At 38.3% G+C, this 21,507-nt stretch overlaps 1 protein-coding gene across 4 annotated transcripts in view; it reads left to right on the plus strand.

The window, feature by feature from the left end:
* Positions 1-21,507, plus strand: part of syt1a (synaptotagmin Ia) — a 212,027-nt gene that overhangs the window by 168,967 nt on the left and 21,553 nt on the right. For all 4 annotated transcript variants that reach the window (XM_048154652.1, XM_048154653.1, XM_048154651.1 and 1 more), the window contains 2 exons: positions 5,646-5,834; positions 19,138-19,310. In XM_048154652.1, coding sequence (XP_048010609.1) covers positions 5,672-5,834; positions 19,138-19,310 — 336 coding nt within the window. In that variant the 5' untranslated portion in view covers positions 5,646-5,671. The remainder of the gene's footprint in view (positions 1-5,645; positions 5,835-19,137; positions 19,311-21,507) is intronic.

The raw sequence follows: 21,507 nt of genomic DNA on the forward strand, positions 1-21,507 counted from the left end.
TGTTAAATGTTGGAGATTATTTGAAAAACCTACTTTTGTGAACTAGTCCTAAATTTTTTGCTTACCCTCGATAAAATCACTGCAGGACAATTCTCTGGATATATGTATATATGTGTTCAGAGTGAGGAGTGTACCGTGTATGTGTGTGAAAAATCACATAAAATGAATTGAAGCCACTAACCTGTCAGACTATATATATATAAAAGAACTTTAGCATTTGGATAGCTATAACAGGGTCATTTAGAAAATGAGTGTGGCCAAATGTATCCAAAAGCCTATCATTCCTAAACAAAAAAACAGAACTTCACGAAATTGGGTGAACACATGCAACATTTTTCTAAAGAAGCAAACTTTTTTATGGAGACCAGGCCATAGGTGGACTATAACTGTTGAAAATGCTGTAAAATGTCTTTTTCATCTCTGATGTAGGTGTTTACTGGCTTGATATATAATATGTAATATCTTACATTGTGCTTAAAGTCTTAAAGGTCTTAAAGCGCTTGAACCCTGATAATTGCTGCTCGCAGCTATTTTTTATTCTGTGTTCACTGTACAAGTGTGGATTTATTCTAGTTTATTTCCACTATGGCACAAAATATTCCTGATGAACACATCCCCATGGCACATAAGAACAAACACATTTAAAAAATATATATATCTGCAGAGTTATATTTGAGCAAGGGATCATATTTGGCCATCCTTAGTATCAAACGTATGTGCTTGTCTAGAATAAGATGCAAAGTAGATCATGTTTTATGCAAAGGTCTGGCAATGTGAGACTATGGTTAGTCCAGCACTCCCAAGGTTTGATTTAATCACTGAATGGCAGCATTTGACAGCTTACATGTTTTGGTTGAATAAAAGGTTAGATGTTCTTCAGCCACCATGTTAAAAGTCATTTGTAGCAAAAAGTACATGATTTCAATGAACTCTCTCAAAGGCACACTACACAAAATCTCCAAACTCAACTCCGAACTGCTCCTGCTATTAAAGCTCTGAAATTTAATAGAGACCTGTAGAGACATCATTACTGTTTTATGGAGATTTTTTTTAAGTCTGGATGATTGGTGTTCTTTGTTTTTGCTAGGTTTTGACAAGTGTGAGCCTTGCTTTAAAATGGCTGTTTTGCTATTTGGATCGAGGGGGCTGTAATCCTTGCGAGGTCCACTGGGCACTTTCACTTGATTTACAAAAAGTTGCCTCCTACGGGCATGTCACTTGCATCCTGCTGTTTTAGCTCTTAAAACGTGCAACTTTCTTTTGTCTGTGTGATACAAATAGTAATGGCCTAATGGACATGCTTGCACAGCCTCTATCCGTTTGTGAGTAATTATGGCTTTTTGTGTAGGTCTATAATGGACTCCTCTGACTCACTGTGTGAAGCAGTCTAGCTTCGCAGGTGTGCGGCAGTGCTATTCATATGTGCAACATACACACACATACACAAAAGCACACAAAATCCATCTTTTTTTTCCCCATCCTCCTCCACCTTCCCAAAGTTCAGCTCTGCTGCCAGCTCAACTGCCGCCCACATCATATCACGAGAGTGACACGGCACTCAAAAAAACACACAACGCCTTTCGACTGTCAGCAGAAGCTCCTGTCAAGCTTCGTGTTCCAGAAACCTTCGTCTGCAAAGAACCAATCCACCCAACCAACCTTCTACAAACTTTTTTTTTTTGTCACTTATATGCTACATGAACAAATTTGCAGTGTGGAAGTTTGAGAATACTAGTTGCTTGTCCACGTAACATACCTTGTGTTAACCAGACTAGCCAAGACTTGACATGTAGCTTTTTTAAAGACCTGTGCCTGATCAGTCTTCCAGCTTAGACTCATAGCAACTATATATCAAACTACAAAAACTAATTTTGAACAATAGAGATGTGTAACTAAGGAAAGCCATAGCTAGTGAGCGGCACAGCTGTCGAACCCTGTCCTCTTCACACCCCATTGTGTCAGCAGACCACGCAGCTGCTGCTGTGTACATATGTAAACACTTCCCCATAGAGTCTACAGCTCAGCTAGAGTGTGTTGAAGTCATTAGCAGCAAACAGGCTTGACCAGCTGTTGGTCAACATCTATATCCCTTACCACAAAAAAAAGTTCTGTGGCTATAACACGTTACATTCATGGTGTCTACTGTTAATACCATGGTAGTTTGTATATAAATCTAATTTTATATATACGCTAACACTATAGATGTTGTAAATATATATATATATATATATATATATATATATATATATATATATATATATATATATATCCCCATAGTGCTAGTATTTCACTATAGTAGAGTATTGACCAGTCACAGGTGAAGCGTATATTACACATATTAACATATTACATAATATTGTCTGGGTACTTTAGATGGTAAGCAAACAATTAGTTCTCATGTTGGATGCAGGATAAATGGCCAGGAATAAAGATCTGAGGAACTTTGACAAGGGCCAAATTGTTATGGCAAGGTGACTGGGTCAGAGTATCTCTGAAACGGCAAGACTTGTGGGTTGCTCCTGGTCGCAGTGGTAAGAATTTACCAACAGCAGTCTAAAGAGGAACAAACCGGCGACAGAGTGTTGGGCACCCAATCGAAAATCAAAACTGGACCTTGGAGCAGTGGAAGAAGGTCACCTGGTCTGATGAGTCACTTTTTCTTTTACATCACAGATACAGCAATGTACGAGTCTGCCATTTACCTTGGGAAGTGATGGCACCAGGATGCACTGTGGGATGATAACAAACTAGTGGAAGGGAGTATGAGACTCTAGGCAATGTTCTGCTGGGAAACCCTGGATCTGGCCATTTATGTGGACGTAAATTTGACACATGTCACCTACCTAAGCATTGTTGCAAACCAGGTACACCCCTTCATGACAATGGTGTTCCCTGGTGGAAGTGGCCTCTTTCATGATAATGCACCTTGCCACACTGCACACATAGTTAAGGATTTCAGGAACATGATGAAGAGTTCAAGGTGTTGCCCTGGCCTTCAATCCCCCAGAACTCAATGCATTTAAGCATCTGTGGGATGTGTTGGACCAACAAGCTTGATCCATGGTGGCTCTACCTCGTAAACTTCAGGACATGAAGGATCTGCTGCTAACATCTTGGTGCCTGATACCACTGGATACCTTCAGGGGTCTTGTAGAGTCCATGCCTTAGTGGGTCGGCGCTGTTTTGGCAGCACACGGAGGACCAATGGCATATTAGGCATGTTTTGGATCAACGGTGTGTGTGTGTGTGTGTTATCAGGCAATATTAGAACTGTTTTTGTGTCTATTTTTTTTAAATACATCAGCCAATAAGGAATATTTAATTGTGCATGCTAAGTCTCCTTATTTTTACATTTATCATCATCTAACACTCACTCAAAGGTAATCTTTAAAAAAAAAATACCACTGGTAAATGTAATCTATAGTGAATCTGAAAATGAATGTCCATTTTTCATAATGTACATTATAACTTTGTGACGCCTGTATTTACTCAGAATTAAGTTTCTTAATGTATTTAGACAAAATAATATAGAATTTCAGTAAGGACCATTTAGCGTTCATTCATATCACGGTATTTACATGGTAGTCCAAGGTACTTTAAAGAATGTGTACCATGGTATCATGTTCTGATACTTTTTGTTACCTTTTTTGTTAGTGATAGTTCAGCGTCACTGGTATCGAAAATTGCACACAGCCAGCCCATACAAAATGATTTTCCAGCAGGAGGACAAGCACGTCTTAGAGTACCTTTGAAACAGCAGAACAGTGTGATTTTCCAACTCTGTAAGAGATTAAATTTACAATTAATTTGTCAAACCAAGGACAAAATATGCCTTTTCTGAAATATTTTGTTTCTATTTTGCACTTGAATGCTCTCTCAAGTTTCTCCAAAGAAAACCCACCACACGAATTCCGTATAACCTGTAGGTCATCAATCCTGCTGTCACCATAGCGACATGAGCACAGCAATGACAACCTGTCCAATGCAACAGCTCCAACTGTTTCCTAGTCTTTTCAGGCAATCACCTGTAGAGAAAGGAGGAGAGCCATCCCACCTGATAGAAAGTCTAATTAAACTTGCTGCAAGTTCACTCTGACTCCTCTAAACTTTGAGGTTTTGTACCTGCCGCATTCATTCGATCTATTATTATTCCGTCTGAGTGATTGACAATGGCAGTAATTACAGAGCAGGTACAATGGCAGCGACACCGGCTGTGCGGGAGTAGGCGGATCTTGCATGCCCTGTGGCTAGAAGAGAACAAGGCTCATAGTCTGCTCACTGTTCATCAGCACGTACCATGACCTACCGCTGGCCTTCAGGGCCTCCTGGGGTCATAGCGGTACCAGCAAGAGAGATGCGATACTGGCTGCATATGAACTGGTGAGGCAGAGAGAGTCTGTAGGCGAGTGAGTAAATGAACAGAGGACTGAGTAAACGCCAGCGAGAGATTAGGAGGGATGGATGGGAGGATGTTTAAACAGCTAAACACACCTCACAAGCGCATTTGTTCAGAGCATGCTGCAGTCGAAGGCTTCCCATAGTCACACCTCATTCTCCACCTTCCTCTCACACTAAATTAGAGACTCGCACACTGGAGTTTTCATCTTTTTCATTCTCACTCCATCTCTCACATCCTGACCTGTTATCTGCCTTCTATCTATATCCCCCATTAGTGGAGTTGTGAACAATCCAGTGTTTTTGAACAACCCAGCGTTTTAAGTGAACGACTTTGATGCACTGATTTTCCATTGTAAAGCGTTTGACTGCTTTGGTGGCTTCAAAAGACTTCAAAACGAATATGCCGCTACACTCAACAAGTCAGTGTTTTGAGTCTGAATGAGATGAGAATTTTATTCATGAACGAACAGAATGAACTGGACCAATTAATAACTTATCAAAAAGGGACATGTTGTTCAATCAGTTCTGCATGTGAGTCTTTCCTTTTTAACAATGTTTGGCTGGTTAGCTTTGACAGTAAGCCCCTACTGGTAGATGTCGTAACTCGTAACTACAACCGTTATGCTAGCAAAAAGCATGCTTCCCTTTACATTCTTAGGGGCTATTCACACAGAACGCAAAATCGCAGGGCGAAGGCTAGAGACACGTTAAAAACTTAACTTTTAACGTGACTGCCATTTTTTCAGAACGCTGTCTAAAGACGAGACCCTGCAAAAATGTACAATGTGACCACAACGATCTAACACATCCATCTAGCGTATGTTTACATAGAAAAACAATGAAAAGGCAAATACGGTGGAATGCGAAAATGTGTTCTGTATGAGCAACCGCTAACAGTGGAGTGAATGATTCAATGACTCACTTATAATACTACTGTTGGACACTCATTGGTGCGACATATTTGTCCAATGATGTAAACTACATATTGACTGGAATTAATCTGAATGAGCCTTTGTTTAACAGAATCAAAAGATTCAAATCAGTGGAATGAATGAAAATTCCCACTACTGTCCCGCAGCTGTTTTACATAAATTTATCATGCCATATTTGTAGGCACCTACAAATCCACATGGTATACATTATCCAGCAGATAAACATATTGGAAGAATTGTGAATGTGAAACTGATATTTCCTTCCTAAATATTCCAGATAGTATTAGTAACCCTCTCTCAACTTTTCATGTTTAGCTTCTGTCTGGCTGCCACATCCAGCGATGAGTCGAAGGGAGGCTCTGGTGGGGAACCCTGTGCCCAGCGCGGCGCCTGAGGTATTGGTCAACAGCACAGAGGCAGCAGGGCCCGGTCCCCGTGAGACCAAAGATGAGATGTTCTCTAAAGTCAAAGACAAGTTCATGAATGAACTGCACAAAATCCCACGTGAGTAAACCACTTTTTTTTTTTTTTCACAACACTTAAAGGTCTTCACATGGTTATATTTCAGCTTCAGTGTGCTGTATTCGTTTTACATAATTTTGATATAAAAAATGAAACCCTGAATGGCATTGATTGAGCCCCAGCATTTTTTATTATTTTGTTTACATTTTTTTTTTACTTCCATTGTTCAGCCAGTGCTGAAAAATAATGAGCTTGAGAAACAGACGGCCACCAAACATGTTGCTTCTCATTCTAATTGTAAATAAGCAAGTAAATGAGTTTTGTTATTTGCATGCCTTTGTTTGTCTAAGTGCCCTGTGCCTCGGTCCGCAACACACTACAGCTCTCGCTGTGAATCATGGAGCTGAATTCAGGCATCGTGTAACCATCAACCATTTCACTGTATGCTCATTCATATTTTCAAGTAAACATGCTGAAATGTCTGCAGCTGTTTGTGTGTGGGTGTTTCTTTAGCTAGGTGTTTTTATGTCCCAGAGATTCTCTCTTTTTTTTTTTTTTTTTTTTTTTTTATTAGATACTGGAAATCAACTTTGATTTATAACTGTCTTGGACTGGAATATGTTGCCATACGAGATCACCAATAGCCGAACTATAAACACACCTGACTAAAGCACTTTAAAACAAGGTTATTATAGCTGACAGAATCTTTAACAAAGACAAAAACTTTGTTCGTTAACCATTAAAAATTAAAACAGATGTCTGCAAAACAAGTTTTTTTATTTTTTTATTTTTTTTATATATATAAATAATTTATTTGAAATTGGCAACTAGCTGACCACTGTATAGTGCTAAAGTAACTCATGTATAAAAGTGAGGGCAGAATTTAGAGCTACATGAAGTACGCCATGCCTACACTGTAAAACTCAATAAGTTCAGAATAATCTAAATGTTTGAGGAAACTTATTACCTCAAAACATTTAAGTAAACTAACTTTTTATTTTTTAAAGTTAGTAGAACTTAAAATTTTTGTGACAAGTGGGGCGGGGCTGAGAGCCATGGATGTTTAACATTTAATTTCAACATTTATTTTCCTTATACAGTCTAACACAAAGCATGCTGGGAATTAGAAATTTGCTGCAACTCAATCATATTAAGTTCAGCTTACTACAATTAAATTTTGAGTTTACGCAACTTTTTCTATTAATTAAAATGAACTTTCATAATTATTTGACTGAAACGAACTCATTTCATTCAATTAATTTCACTGTTCGGTTTTATAGTGTAACGTGACACCGTTGCCCAGACCTGAGATATATTCGCATCATCTCCTACACCTACAGTACCTTACTATAGGTGTCTGGTCATTTTGCCCATCTCTCATACTCGATTTCACACATGCAACTTCTCGCTCTCACTTTCACTCACTCTCACACACGTACACTTTCACTTCCACCCTTGCTTTCGCACTTGGAGACGCATTCACCACATTAATTATCACTTTGCCTTCCTGCAGACAACTGTAAAATAAAGGGTTGCCACATTTGACTCGGACAGATATGCCCCTTCTGAGATCCAGCCAGAAAAAGACACTCCATTACAGTGTCTTAAATTACTGTTTTAGCCGCCTTCCTCCATCACACACACGTCTCCGTGCCAACCGGTGCCTGTGCTGATGAATGCCTAGGGAGTAGGGTTCTGTATTGACCGGGGCGTCCAGGAGCCCTGACGGACCTGCATTAGTGATGAATGGGCGAGTCCTGATGTAGAATACTTGAGCTGTTCTTTGCCAATATAATCCACTGTGTTGAATATGTGCAGGTGCAGCCTGTAAAAGTAAGATGCATGGACCTGTCACAATCTGCCATCTAGCGTGGCAAAAACAGAGGAACACAGACAGATGCTGTGTTGTGATGAAAACTATATACTTCACTCTTACCCTTCTGCCTCTCTGTCATAGCGCTATGTAGACAAAACATGAAGACAAACACTGTTTAAGATCTATTTCCATGCCACAACTGAGTTCTTACTAAGCACTTTTGGCTCTTTTAAAAGTAAGCTTCCTTAAAATACACTTTTCACTCACTAGTTCAGTGGTTCCAAAACTAGGGGCCACATAAGTAAATAATTGAACCTTTGATTGAATTTTGAACCTAATTGATTATTACCTCAAGATGACTCGCAATACACTCTTGAGCTGTATGTTATCAGTTGTAGTGTGCACTAACAGACCGCTAGACTGAAGAATCAGTATTGAGTATTACAGGGAGCCGTGTAAAAACATAATTGACTGATGCATGGTTCTACACTAAGCTTAAAGATTCACTAATTTTGTGAAAGGACTGCCAGTGCCAGGTATGGTAAAGCAGACAATGAATCTACTTCAAACCTCAAACCACCAAAACAATGTTTCTACACCAGTGGCGCAAGGTGGTACGTGGTAGCGCTGGTAACGCTATGACCCCAGGAGGCCCTGAAGGCCAGCGGTAGGTCATAGTACAAAAGCAAACAGAGCCCATTATAATCAGTGATGCTGTCTACACTGGATGCGGCTCCACTCCTTGACAAATTCCCAACAGTAAACTGATGCCCCCCTTTTTTTTCTGATGTACTCCATGTGTTCACGCAACTTGTGACATAAAAGACAAATGGATTTGCAGCATTCACTTTGTCAAGTCCAGAAGACAGCCTCAAGACAAGAAAATTTGGCAAGGAATATCTCAACCTCTGATTCACCCTCTGTTGCGTGCCTCACAATATTAGCCTCTGACAGTATGAAGCAAAACAAGTTAAGACACCACTTATAGACTTCAGATCATGAACACAAAGAGAAGCTTGTCGAAATTGAGAAGTTGTGGTACCAATTGTATTAATTACAATGTTTTAAATAAATCCTAAAGGATTTGGCAAGCAAGGTCATGTCTGAGACTGTCTTTATGTGGGTGCATATACGTAGGTGGGGGGGATTGATAGTCTCACGTAGTTAAACCTTCAAATTGATGGACGAAGGGCTGGAATCCATTTCAGATTTCATTGGCCAAGGACCACCCAAGACATGTAAAGCAACCAATCACAGTTCGTTTTGTCCTGTGTCATGTTTAGGGGCTTTAAAATATAAATTGGCGATGTCTCATCTTCATTCAAAAACATTGTGCAAGTTTACTGCAACAATGGCACCGCGTCACAATGACTTTGTTTCTCGCCGAACCATTAAAGGTCCCGTTTTTCGTGTTTTTTTTGAAGCTTTGATTGTGTTTATAGTGTGCAATATAACATGTGTTCATGTTTCATGTGTAAAAAAACACAGTATTTTTCACATAATTTACTTATCTGTATACCGCTGTTTCCACTGTCATAAAAACGGGCTGATGACTTCCTTGTTCTATGAAGTCCCTCCTTCAGAAATACGTAACGAGTTCTGATTGTGCCAGCGGTTCCTGTGTTGTGATTCGACAGCAGCTTAGCGAACCTTGCCCGGAAAAGTCACGCCTCTTACCATAACGTGGAGATGCACGCGCTCAGTGTTATTGTAAACATGTCTTTAATTTTACCCTATCAATTTGAGCCGGAATCAGACCCGGTGATTGGACTGCAGGATGAAAATAACAGCGTTTCGACGACATGGCGACAAACACACTCTACAAACGCAACTCTTGTGTATTCCTGTGGGCGGATGTTAGTCAAAAAACTATTTTAGTGACGTCATTAAAGAAGGAAGTAGAGAGATGTAGTCCAAACTGGCCGTTCGATGTAGGCGACTTCTGTTAAATAAAATATCTCGCTTGGCATTGAACTTTGTGCTTTAAAATTTTACAGATTTTATTTATACTCTAACAACAACATTACACACTAACTAAAGTTTGAAACATGGGATCACGAAGAACAGGACCTTTAAAGAACATGGAAATCCTGTAGAATTCAACCAATCCAATGACAACTTTGAAACTCCCAAAGTGTTTCCCATTTTCTATGCCTTATGCATCAGACCCTGATGCATCAAATGGTCCGTGGGCATGACGTCTGAGGCTGAGATTTGGCTGAGAATTTTATTTTTTTTCTATAAAAAAGGGGTCCAGCAGAAAAGTTTAGGGACCACTGCACTAGTTTATTTAATTTGCCTATTTACAATGTCCAACGGTTGGACATACTTACTTTTAACATGCTTAATGAAGGTATGTAACAAAAAGAAAAAGACAGAAATCAGTTTTAATAAAGATCCTAAACATTAAAATGCCTGAAGTTGAAGAAACACACAATTACTTCCTAATACTTCAGACCGAGGGTAAATGTAAATTAACAGGTAATTTGTTTTTGTACCAATTTGTTCGAAGTCTCAGATGGTGACACATGTTCAAAAAGGTTTATCCATAACCTGTGATTACTAACGTCCCCTCAACCCTCACGGTCACACAACATCACATCCGTTCTACGGCACCCGTCACAAACGGTCCTGCGTGCAGAATCACTCCGACAGGTAGCTCTCAGTACGCCACACTCGTTTTGTCATGGCACTCTTCGAGAACGTTCAAGCCTTGAGGCCGGTTGACAGGTTCAACAGTTTGAACCCGACCATCTTGGCTCGGAAAGGTCTCCGCACTGCTGCGGTTACACAGCTTTGTTGACTCTGAGCAACAAAAGAAAATGTCTGTAACACAACAGCTCTGGTTATTTTCCCAACGCTCCGCTGCTCAAGCTCAAGGCGTCTGTTTTCGATGATAATTAACCTCACTGCACAGAGACAGTTTGAGACATTATTCAGCTCTGCCAAAATTACTGTGAATAATGAACACACTCCGTCCAGCCCTTTGAAACACTTTTGCACACTGGGTACCCTGATGCCCAACACAATGCCCCTTGATCTCATCAATTTTTGAGATGCTCTATCAAACACCACAATCAATGTTCTTTTCTTACTTATTAATATGCAAACTTAACTGGGAACATGTGCTTTGAACATTAACTACAAATTAATGGGGTCAAATTTTATAAATTGCCATTATTATTAGACATTTACATGTATTTGCATTTTAATTTGATCACAACCATGAAAAAGCTTTATCTGATTGGCTCTGTTTCAAACCCTAATGTGTTGCCTGGGTGTCTACCATCTGTATAGGCAGATATTGTAAATGAAAAAGTGTCTGAATTGAAAGTCTTTTTTATCCTCTTCATAGTAATAATCTTAGAATGTTGTTAGTCTCTTTGTTTATGGTCTATTTCACTTTTTTCATAGGTCAATGCAGTGTAAGCAATCACAGGAGTGAGTCTCAAGCTACAGAAATGATAAGACATGATAAGTAGTGAGACTTGAAATATGATGTGTATCAGTTGTTTAGCGGGGATTGTTTGATTGTCAGTGTGTAGAAAGCCTCAGTCATAGTCAGCAACAGGAGGCGAACTAGAGCAGGGTGCCAAACACATCATCAGCCAACAGCCTGACAGATGGAGCAGTTAGCCCTCCCATTCTGCTGACCTTTGACCTAATCCTATCTCCCTCTCTTCCCCTCTCCCTGCTGCCCCCAAGACCGCCCCAGAGGACATCTGAAGGTTACCAGGCCTGTCAACCCTGCTCCTTTGAAATTGAATTATGTAAACAAACAAAAATAAAAAACCCAGACTCTCCGTCTGCCTGCTTCACATTATAAAGCCTTTTGGAGGAAGAGATAATCTCATTTAAAACAAGTTAAAACTGCATTACAGTAGTAAACAAACATATGGGAAAAGACACATTTTGTCCCTGCAGTGTAGGAGAAGCTATGAGACATTAGAGTCATTTATAATATTACAAGAGATTTCTGTTTCAAATAAATGCTGTCCTTTTGAACTCTCCATTAATTGAATAACCATAAAAACTGTATCACAGTTTCCGCAAACATTTTAAGCAGCACAGCTGTTTTCAACACTGATAATAATAAGAAATGTCTCTTGAGCAGCAAATCAGCATATTAAAATGATTTCTGAAGGATCATATGACACTGAAGACTGAAGTAATCATGCTGAAAATTCAGCTTTGTCATTACAGGAATAAATTACATTTTAAAATATATTACAATAGAAAACAGTTATTTTAAATTGCAATAATATTTCACATTGTTATTGTTTTTACTATATTTTTGGTTAAATAAATAAAGCATTATTAGACATCTGTCACAAACTTTTAAACAATATTACTGATCCCAAAATGTTTTGGTGCACAAGAAAATGTGACATAAAAACAGCAACGTAGCATTACACCAATACAAAAAGTAGCTTATTACTATTCTGAAAAGAGGTGAGCTACTGTCTTATACTGAAAGTTTGTTTTTTTAAGTTAGTTATTCCCGTGTCTCACTAAACACATTTTCTTGACAAATGGCATGACAGACATCCGATTAGCAGTCAGCAGATGAGACAGGACAAATGAGATGGAGAATGAGGGTTTTGGTTTGTTTGTTGTCTCTCATAGCTGTCGTCCCTGATATTTTGAGCACCATAATCAAGGATATTATCAGTTTTCATTCAGAGTCTGATCATTGGTGTCACTCACCATCCCAACGCATCGTACATCTCAGACCAAATAACGGCAACGTCTGTAATAACAAAAGATATGATCTGATCTGAATGCTGTTGACAGAGGATATGAGAGGGTGGATATTAATCTGCTCGCAATATCACATGAACTGTTATCACAGTTGTCTTTCTTTTTCTCTTCAAATATTTTCTTATGTGAGTCTCGTGGCTTGTTTGGGAGGGACATTGAATTGTAGGATATGGCTTGACTGACCTGAAGAAGTTTTTCTTTCATGCGATATTCTGTTCAAATGAGAAAATTTTACATTTGTCTCCACCTGTTTTTGTTTTCTGCCAACCCCAACAAACATAAAAATGTGCAGTCAGTAATCCTAATGTGGATAGCGGCCACTCACCTGCTTTTTAGAAAATCAGTCACGACTACTAGGTGAATATTACATTTCCTAATTAATATTCATGAGCCAGGCTCCCTTTTCAGATTGTTCCTTCGCCTATAAAACTTTACTAAATGGATATTGAAATTACCGCCCATCTGCTGGACTTTAACGTAACCACATGGCATGATAAATCACTTCCAAGTCATTTTCCTTAACACAGAGACTATCTTTCGAAGTGCAGGGTTGTCCTTCTCTCATTCTGTAAAACATGCTCTAGTACCAGGGTTAATTGACCAACGGCGTGCTGTCAAAACACATTAGTTTGGGTTGCCAGTGTGTGCTGTTTTACACCTTTGGATCATTTTTCCCCCTGCTTGGCCCATGCGCTCACTAGCACTCACAATCATGACTCATTCTCAATCAAATCACGGCTGTTAAGACATCAAGTTTCTTATTCCGATTTGGCATGTTAACAAGTGTGAGAGTGGGTAACTCGACCCCACGGCATGCCGCCTGGGGATAGATCGTGTTACTGTTAGCTTCGCGTTAGCAGGCAACACAACCTCACTGGTCAGAGACACTCGCATTACATTCTGATCAGACAAACAGCGGGATAATGAGCCCTGGGCTGCCCAAAGAGAATCACAGCATCTACAATCATGCCACTACAACGATGACCAGTTTACTTTTATTGTTGTAATATATAAATTATTAATGCAATATTTTTATTGCTAATAGGATGAATGTCATGAAAACATGACATTTCCCCCTGTGGTCAAAAAAGAAATAGAAATTATATTATGCTTAAAAAGTTGAGAAAATTATGGTTATTTTTAGGATATTAGTTTTCACTACTATTATTATAATTTATTTAATGTTTTTTTTATTATTATTATTGTTATTTTTTTTAGATATGATTACCTACATGTTATACAGTATAAACACTTCACAGTTTACATATTATAGACAATGAGAATTCCTAATAATATAAAGAACATTTTAGCATTATAATGAGAAATGTGAATGGGGTTTAGGGGAAATTTACTTGATTGTAATAAAAATGATCCCACAGTGCAAAAATAATTAAATAGGCTTTATTTTCTTTATTCATTTTTTTCTTTCTTTCAGGTCAAATATGAAAAGGAAATGTTCTTGAGAGGTTTCGTGAGATTCACCCTGTTGCTTTGCATAAGCAATGTTTTGTTGTTGTTGTTGTTTTATGTGGGTGTTGTGAAAATTATTTTGCATATTTTAAAAAGTAAGATTAAAAATCTTAATATCCCTTGCTACAGACTAGATACTTTAGCCAGTACCTTGATAACTTTAATACAATCGTAAAAATTGTAGTAATTCTTTAAAGTTTTCCCATGCAACTAAAACTACAGTACAATGATGTACATGCATAATTATGATGTTTTCACATACCATAGTTATAAATGTGGTAGCCCATCTATTGCAGTCTGCAAGCAAGTGATAAGATTCTTCTGTAAATCTAAGATGCCAATCTCAGAGTCATTATTGTCTCGACTCCCTGGCATAGCTTCCTAAAGCAGCTTGGTGAGATTTTTGTGTGAGCCCAGTCTGATAAGTCTGATGCTGTATTCCTTTGTCACGGAAAAGGTGGAGAGCGAACGAGTGCACTCAAGATCTTATTCACATACCCGATTGGATGGGGTCGGGGCCAGAAGGACTCTCACGTCCTTGAAAGCAGTAGCAAGATGACAGACTTACTTTGGCATCCACCTCCAGTGGTGTCATTGTTCTAAGCTGTGTTTGTCTTTGAGTTGTGCACCACAGCGGTGCTGAATTTGAATAATGTTCCTCTCTGATTGGCTGTGCAGTCACAGAGTCCAGCTACAAAATCTCATTTTGTGCTCCCTGTTGAGAGTTTGCGTGTGCATGTGCACGGCGGAACGAGAGATAGCTGCTTGAAGTTGAAGAGCACATGCTTGCTCTGCAATCCCAAAGGACAATAGACACTTGCACAATTGAGTTAATTAGAAAATGTTTCTATTGCTTTCTGGGTCTCGGGTTCTTTTAATTAAGAAACACAAAAGTGTCTTTCAGAATAGGACATTTGCTCGATGAAGAAGATAAGCACTCTGGTTTATTGCATCGGACGGAGAAACATTAGACTTATTTGCATCTATTAGTGCTCAGCCAATGCAATTTCACTTCTAAACAACTAAGCTTGATATGAGAAGTATTTTGTTTTGTTTTTTTCTCTACCGTTATAAAAGTAATCTAATTGCTACAGCAGACTGCGTGATTAAAAATACAGCTAATGTACTCAAAGCAGTCAATTTACTCTGACTCAAGCTGTGTGTGTTGTATTAAACATAATTTTTTCATAAGCTTTCATTATAAAAGTGTCAGAATTGCTCAGTGTCTGCTGTAGCACTAAATGGTTCTCATCATCGACCTTTACAGACCTTTAATACGAGCTTGCCGCTGTCATGCAAGATTTAGTCCCTTCGCAGTATCCCGTGCCACTTGGATCGAAGAGGTTTTTAATCTCTCTTGTTTTCACAGTATCTTCTCCTAAATAGTAAACATTTCCAATTCATATGAAACATGTTTAATTGTAGGATTTAGTATACAAAATGTTTACTGTATCCATCATTTTTTTTAACATAAGAACAGACACAGCCATTTGTAAATTGAATGTGTGAGGCTTATTTTAGCTGTATAAACAGGTACAACAGCTCGTTTGATATGGCTTTTAGATACTGCAAACTGGTATTTCTTATAATATTATTTTAATTTATTATTGTATTCAAAAGCACACTGGTTTATAGCACAAATACATTTACTGCTTACTGCATTTTTATTATTCTTCAAGTTATTTACCTATAGTGGATAATGAATCAAAATCTTATACATTTACACAAATAAGCTTACTTCTGTGTTGCAAAATAAGTTGGATGTAATAGCAATATTGTCATATTTACATAATTAAAAAAAGTACACAACAGAATTTCTAATCAAACACCAATTACACTAGATTCCATTCAACTCCAAATCCGAATTTCAAACTTTCAACTTTAAACGGAAGGCTGTGTACATTCTTTCAGTCAATAGAATCTCTTTGAGGAAGGGGGTTGAATTCTGCAGGGGGGTGGGATTTTGCTGCATTCCATTCAAAGCCGTATTCCAACTTCATATTTCTTTCAGCTTAAAAGTGAAAGTTTGTAAGTTGTCTGCCAACATTGTCGTGTTACATAATGTACACTTATCTCGGCAAAATCTGCGACTTGTGGACTGACTGATTTCCCAAGTTGAAAGTCCGATTTCACATGGCATTCAACAGGCCATTGAATGAAACGCAGCAATACAATCTTCCATGACACAGCTGTCGAGACAAGTCTAATAATGATAGTATTCCAAGAGACCTGATGGACCACTGGCTGGTCTAAACGTAGGACGGCTCAATGCTTTGTGCAGTTTGAGTTCCATGTGGCAGGGGTTGTGCTAGAGGAGGCATAGAGATGAAAGGGGCTCTTTATTCCCCTAGCAGGCTGATATTCAGGCTAGTGGTGGAGAAAGGAGTGAGGGCCGTAGAGCAGGTTTTAACAGGTATGAATCAGGGGTCTGATGCTAGACAAGCTACAGGAGCAATTATGGTCTAAGCCGCAAGCTTTCAAAGAAGATGGGGCAACTGAGAAATAAGAGTGGCCTTTAAGATGGCTGACAGATTCTCCTCTGTTTGAATAGGGTTGAAATGACAGGACTTTGGAAAAAGCTTTTTGAAAGCCCTGTGAGAGTTTTTGTTGTTGTTGTTTTTCATACGTTCTTTTCTTTTTCCTTTTCAAGTTTCACACCATGCCAAAATATTATGTTTAATGAGCAAAACTCAGCTACTGAACCAATCAGTGGTTTTAAAATAGTAATATTTTGCTGCGTTTTAAATAAGTGTACTAAAGCATTTGAGAGAAACCAGGATCCCAGTTAATTGTGAATTGTGAATTTTGAATGAACCATCTGGGAAGGTACAGGATGTCTGTCCATAAGCTAAACCAATTTGTTTTTTGTTTTATATTATGTTATGTTTTGTTTTGTTTTGTTTTCATTAATTCATTCATTCATTCACTCATTCATAAATGAATGCACTGAAGCAGTCCAGTGAAGGGTATTATGCTAGGAAGGAAAAAACAAAGGAAAAAAGTGGACTGTCACCTCCATTACCCCACAGTGAAGTTGAGGCCGTGGGCTGATGATCCCAAAGTTACTTTAGACTATCACTCACTGTTTTTCCTCAGAGGAGAGTGCTTATCGATTTTGTCAACAGCCAATTGATTTTTCTTTCTCTCTCTCACACACACTCTTTATCTTCCCCGTTCTCTCTCCTTTTGGACCTGGCTTTGGGAAATGTGTCCTGTGGTAGCAAGTCTAACCCTCCTGGGAGACAGAGATGCAGCATTCATTTTAATGTTTCTCTACTGCCAAATCAAATATAAAGTCTTCCCACCATGATGAGACAAACAAAAGATGTTTCAAATTGAGGACATTTAGAGAGAAAAAAAACTGTCAGGATACTGGACATGTTCTAAATGCCAACTGATCTGGCTGAAATTTCATTTCAGATTCAAAATGGATGAATTTCAAGAAAAACAGATCACATTTTACCCAATATTCAAAGAAAAAAAGTAAAATAAATTATATGAATTTTATATATATTATAAAATAAATTAAATTTTGTCTCTTATTAAAAAAATATTGACATTATATGAAGTCTATTTTACATATCTTCTATGATTTTATTGTGACATTATTTTGAGAATAGTTAAGCACATTCAACTCGCAAATTTCCATGAGAATAGATTTAGAGATTTTTAATTAGAATTCTCAACGCATAGCAAAAAAAAAATCTTTCTTTCTTTCTTTCTTTCTTTCTTTCTTTCTTTCTTTCTTTCTTTCTTTCTTTCTTTCTTTCTTTCTTTCTTTCTTTCTTTCTTTCTTTCTTTCTTTCTTTCTTTCTTTCTTTCTTTCAAATCTGAGGTGAAATATCACCTTGACGGGTTTCTTGAGCTGTGCCATAACATGTTGGAGTGCTTGCATGTTTCCCAAATGATGAATACAAGATGTCTTTCGTTCACTGGAGCCTGGCATTATTTATACAGTCCTTGACTCTGCCTTGTCCCAGAGCAAATCAAGCACATTCAAATCTGGAGTGGAAAAATCGGCTTTTTTCTGGAGAAATCTGCTTCCAAGTTGCCATTCGGTTGCCAGGTGTTTGTTGTGTTGTGTACGCAAAAGCTGTAATTACTGTACGAGTCTCTGAAGGCAGGATTCTTCCACCACATCTGTCTACCAATTATTCCCAGCAAATGTCGGTTCGGGGAGGAAGCTTCTATTGAGTCTCGGAAACTGACATTCTTGTATCTGGTGCTCGTGCTCTGTTGACGCATGCAGTTTTAGCCCTGCTGTATAGAGGCGTCGCTCTTTCTCTTGGCAGGAGGCTGTTAATCTTGTCGAAAAGCTGAGAAGCTCGATTGTCCTCCCCTGACAGCGCTCGCTGGAGTTTGGAGCTGTATTTATAAAGTCATGACCAGAAGAGGAAATGCTTTTTTAGGTTACAAGTCCATCACTCACTATGCTGTATGGATGTAAATTGCTCACAAATATATATATTTTTTAAAACAAGTTTTTAGAGGCTAAGCAATTTGGTCAGTGTGCGCAAAAATCTTTGTTTATTAAGTCCAAATCTTATTAAACAACATACTTTTCAGAGTATTTTCGTTCTGTTTATTAAGTTCCATGTTGTCCTTGACAATCAAATAAATCCTGTGCTGAGGGTAATTGCTTTAACAATGTCAAGCTCAAAATGTCTTCCAAGAGTGCTCAAATGGCAAGTTGTGAATGCCAACAGCTCCTGTTTTCAGCTAAATTGGCTGATTACTCTCACTAGAGCATTGCAACATCTCTGTCTGAGTGAAGATCGTTAATCCCGTGCGACCGGCAGACATGAAGGTCTCTAGCAATTGATCAAAGAGTGTCAACCAACAGACAGAAACTTTTCACTTCTAGCGCGTTTCGTTTCTTTGTTGCTCTGGGAAGATATTGAACCGTAAAGCAACATGGCTATTTAGAACCACTTCGGCTCAGTCGAGTCAGCTGACGGCTATTTTCAGTCATTGCGAGTGCAGCTTTTATTTACTTAAATGGGGAAAGTTTAATAAAGGAATAGTTCACCTCAAATTTAAAATTCAGTTTTTTTTGTTTTTAGAAAACTGTATGGCTTTTCTTTCTTCTATGGAACAGAAAATGAGAAACTTAACAGAATGTTCTGGCTTCTCTTTTCCATACAGCGAATGTACTATCTTAAAGTCAGATTTTCATTGAATAACAACTTACATTTTGGTCTGTTCCTCACAAAAAGCTATCATATGGCTTCAGAAGATAGCGTAGTGTAGTGAGCGAGTACAAAAACATAAGTTTTCTCTGTGTTTTTGTCTGCACAGTGCCATCATGGGCCATTGTCGCCATCGCATTTGTTGCTGTTGTACTAGTTGTTTCCTGCTGCTTCTGCATCTGCAAAAAGTGGATATTCAAGAAGAAGAACAAGAAAAAGGGCAAAGACAAGGGCAAGAATGCCATCAACATGAAGGACGTCACAGACGGTATCAAAACCGAGGTAAAAACTTTTTGTTACTACTTTTGGATTAGCCTTGTTGTTTAGTCGTCAGCAGTTGCATGAAATAATTATTTCCTCAAGTATTATTGTATGAATGCATGGTGCCAATTAAGAATATTCATAAGACAACTCAATCTAGATCGAATCATCTGTTGATGATGTTGTTTCACAGCTGACTTTAATTGCAGGACTGCAAACCTGGGCATGTTAACGGTTCATTAAAGTATTGCGTTTTTTTCTGTTTTTCTTGCATTTAAGCCTAATTCACAGTCTTTGTAGTGCTGCATATGGTTAACTGTGCTATGAAGTGGTATCAACCCAGAGAAATGACAGTAGATAATGAAAACAATAGGAGAAAGAACATTAATGCAGCTCGCTTTTTCCCACACACACAAATTATATGGAACACTGGCACTTTAACCCTAGTTAGCATGCTAATTGCATTAACAAGCTCGCAATAGTACACTTCTAACAGAATAATTGACAAAGTCAGCTTAATTCACGGTGTAAGGACACTGGCTTTGAGACCATGCCAAGACCACTCAGATCCCAAATTAGAGACATTGATTTTCGAGCACAAAGCACAGTGAAGAGGAACAGACACAGATAATTAACAACACTCTTTAAAAACCCAGTGTGCCATTCCAGAATGTCACAGTTTATCAGCGTCAAACTAATTGTGAACACTTGTTGGTGAAAAGCAGATATACGATAGCTGCTATATGATGTTTACACACCAACATTGTGTATTAGTACACTCAAAATGGGATGCAAACTGATAAAAGAAATAGCTAAAGCAACTGAAATGCATATCAATATTTTGAAACACAACCCTGCTGATTAAAACAACTTAAACCAGCCTAAGGTGGTTAGCTGGTCTCCCAGCCTGGCGAAGCTGGTTAGGCTGGTCTCTTTGATAGTTTTAAAGGGGTTTGGGTCACTAGAAGACCAGCTGAAGGCCATCTTAGCCAGGTTAGGCAACCAGGTAAACTTTACCTAAACTTAAACCAGCTGATTTAACTTGTTGTTTTTAGCAAGGAAACACCCATATATAGGTTCCAATGCTTGTGCTAATTGGCTAAATATTCAAGGTCAATGAATCTTCACTCTTATTTAGTCAGTTAGCACAGGTATTAGAACGATACACACTAATCCAGAGCAATATGCCTGAGTACAATGTCTTATACAGCATACATCTTTGCTGTATTGTCAGCAGGAGGAGCTTTGAGCTTCTCAGCAGTCATTTCTCCTGGTGTGCCCAGAATCATGTGGTCACCTTTGTGTGTGGTTGTTTTAATTTGTGTCTCTTCCTTCCATGTCCTCCTTATCTATGTTTTGTCTGATGACTTTACGGGATTGCCACTGGCGGTAGGTTCCCAATTGCTGTTGGATCTTCTATAGCCTGCTGCAATGACTTTTAATAGCCTCTTGATAACAGGTTTACTCTAGTAGAGTAACATATATGTAACTATGCATACAGTACATGTATATCTACAATATATATGTGTGTAAGTCTACATATACACATATATATGAAGAGAAAAAAATGCACTTTGGGTACGCTTCAGCAAGGCTGAATCACATTGATTTCTCATTGTAAACATGCTTCTCATTTGAGGTCCAATTAAGAAAATGGAAATTGCTTGAGTGAAATTAACAATTTAAAAAAAAAAAGAAAAAAAAAAAAGTCAAATGGCTGAGAAAACTGTCAAAGTACAGATTGCTTAAGTGCTAGTGATGCGTTTGGCTTGTTTGACTGCCCTTGGCCAAATTATCAGTACTCATCTGGTCCACTTGAACCTAAAATTGAAAAATGTCCTGAAGGAGAACAGCACCCACCTCATTAGCAGGACAAATTTATTCAAGAAGCAATTTTCAGACACGATGGCCAGACTGATCTTTAATTGGCTGAAATGTTTTTGAAACATCATCTTTGCCATTCAGATGGAAAGAGTATCGATAAAAGGACACACAGCTGCAAAACACCAACTTGTGTTATTAATGTTATAATCATTTTACAGTTCTATAAAGAATCATTTAAGGGGATATTTCAGCCAAAAATAAAAATAAAATCTTTCTTCATTTACTTACCTTCATGTTGTTCAAAAGCTGTCTGGAACTCTGGAACAGAAAATGAGATGTTTAGCAGAATGTCCTAGCTGCTGTTTTCTGTACACTGAAAGTGAATGGTGACCAC

This window comes from Megalobrama amblycephala, linkage group LG14, assembly GCF_018812025.1.
Source record: "Megalobrama amblycephala isolate DHTTF-2021 linkage group LG14, ASM1881202v1, whole genome shotgun sequence".
Classification (NCBI taxonomy): Eukaryota; Metazoa; Chordata; class Actinopteri; order Cypriniformes; family Xenocyprididae; genus Megalobrama; species Megalobrama amblycephala.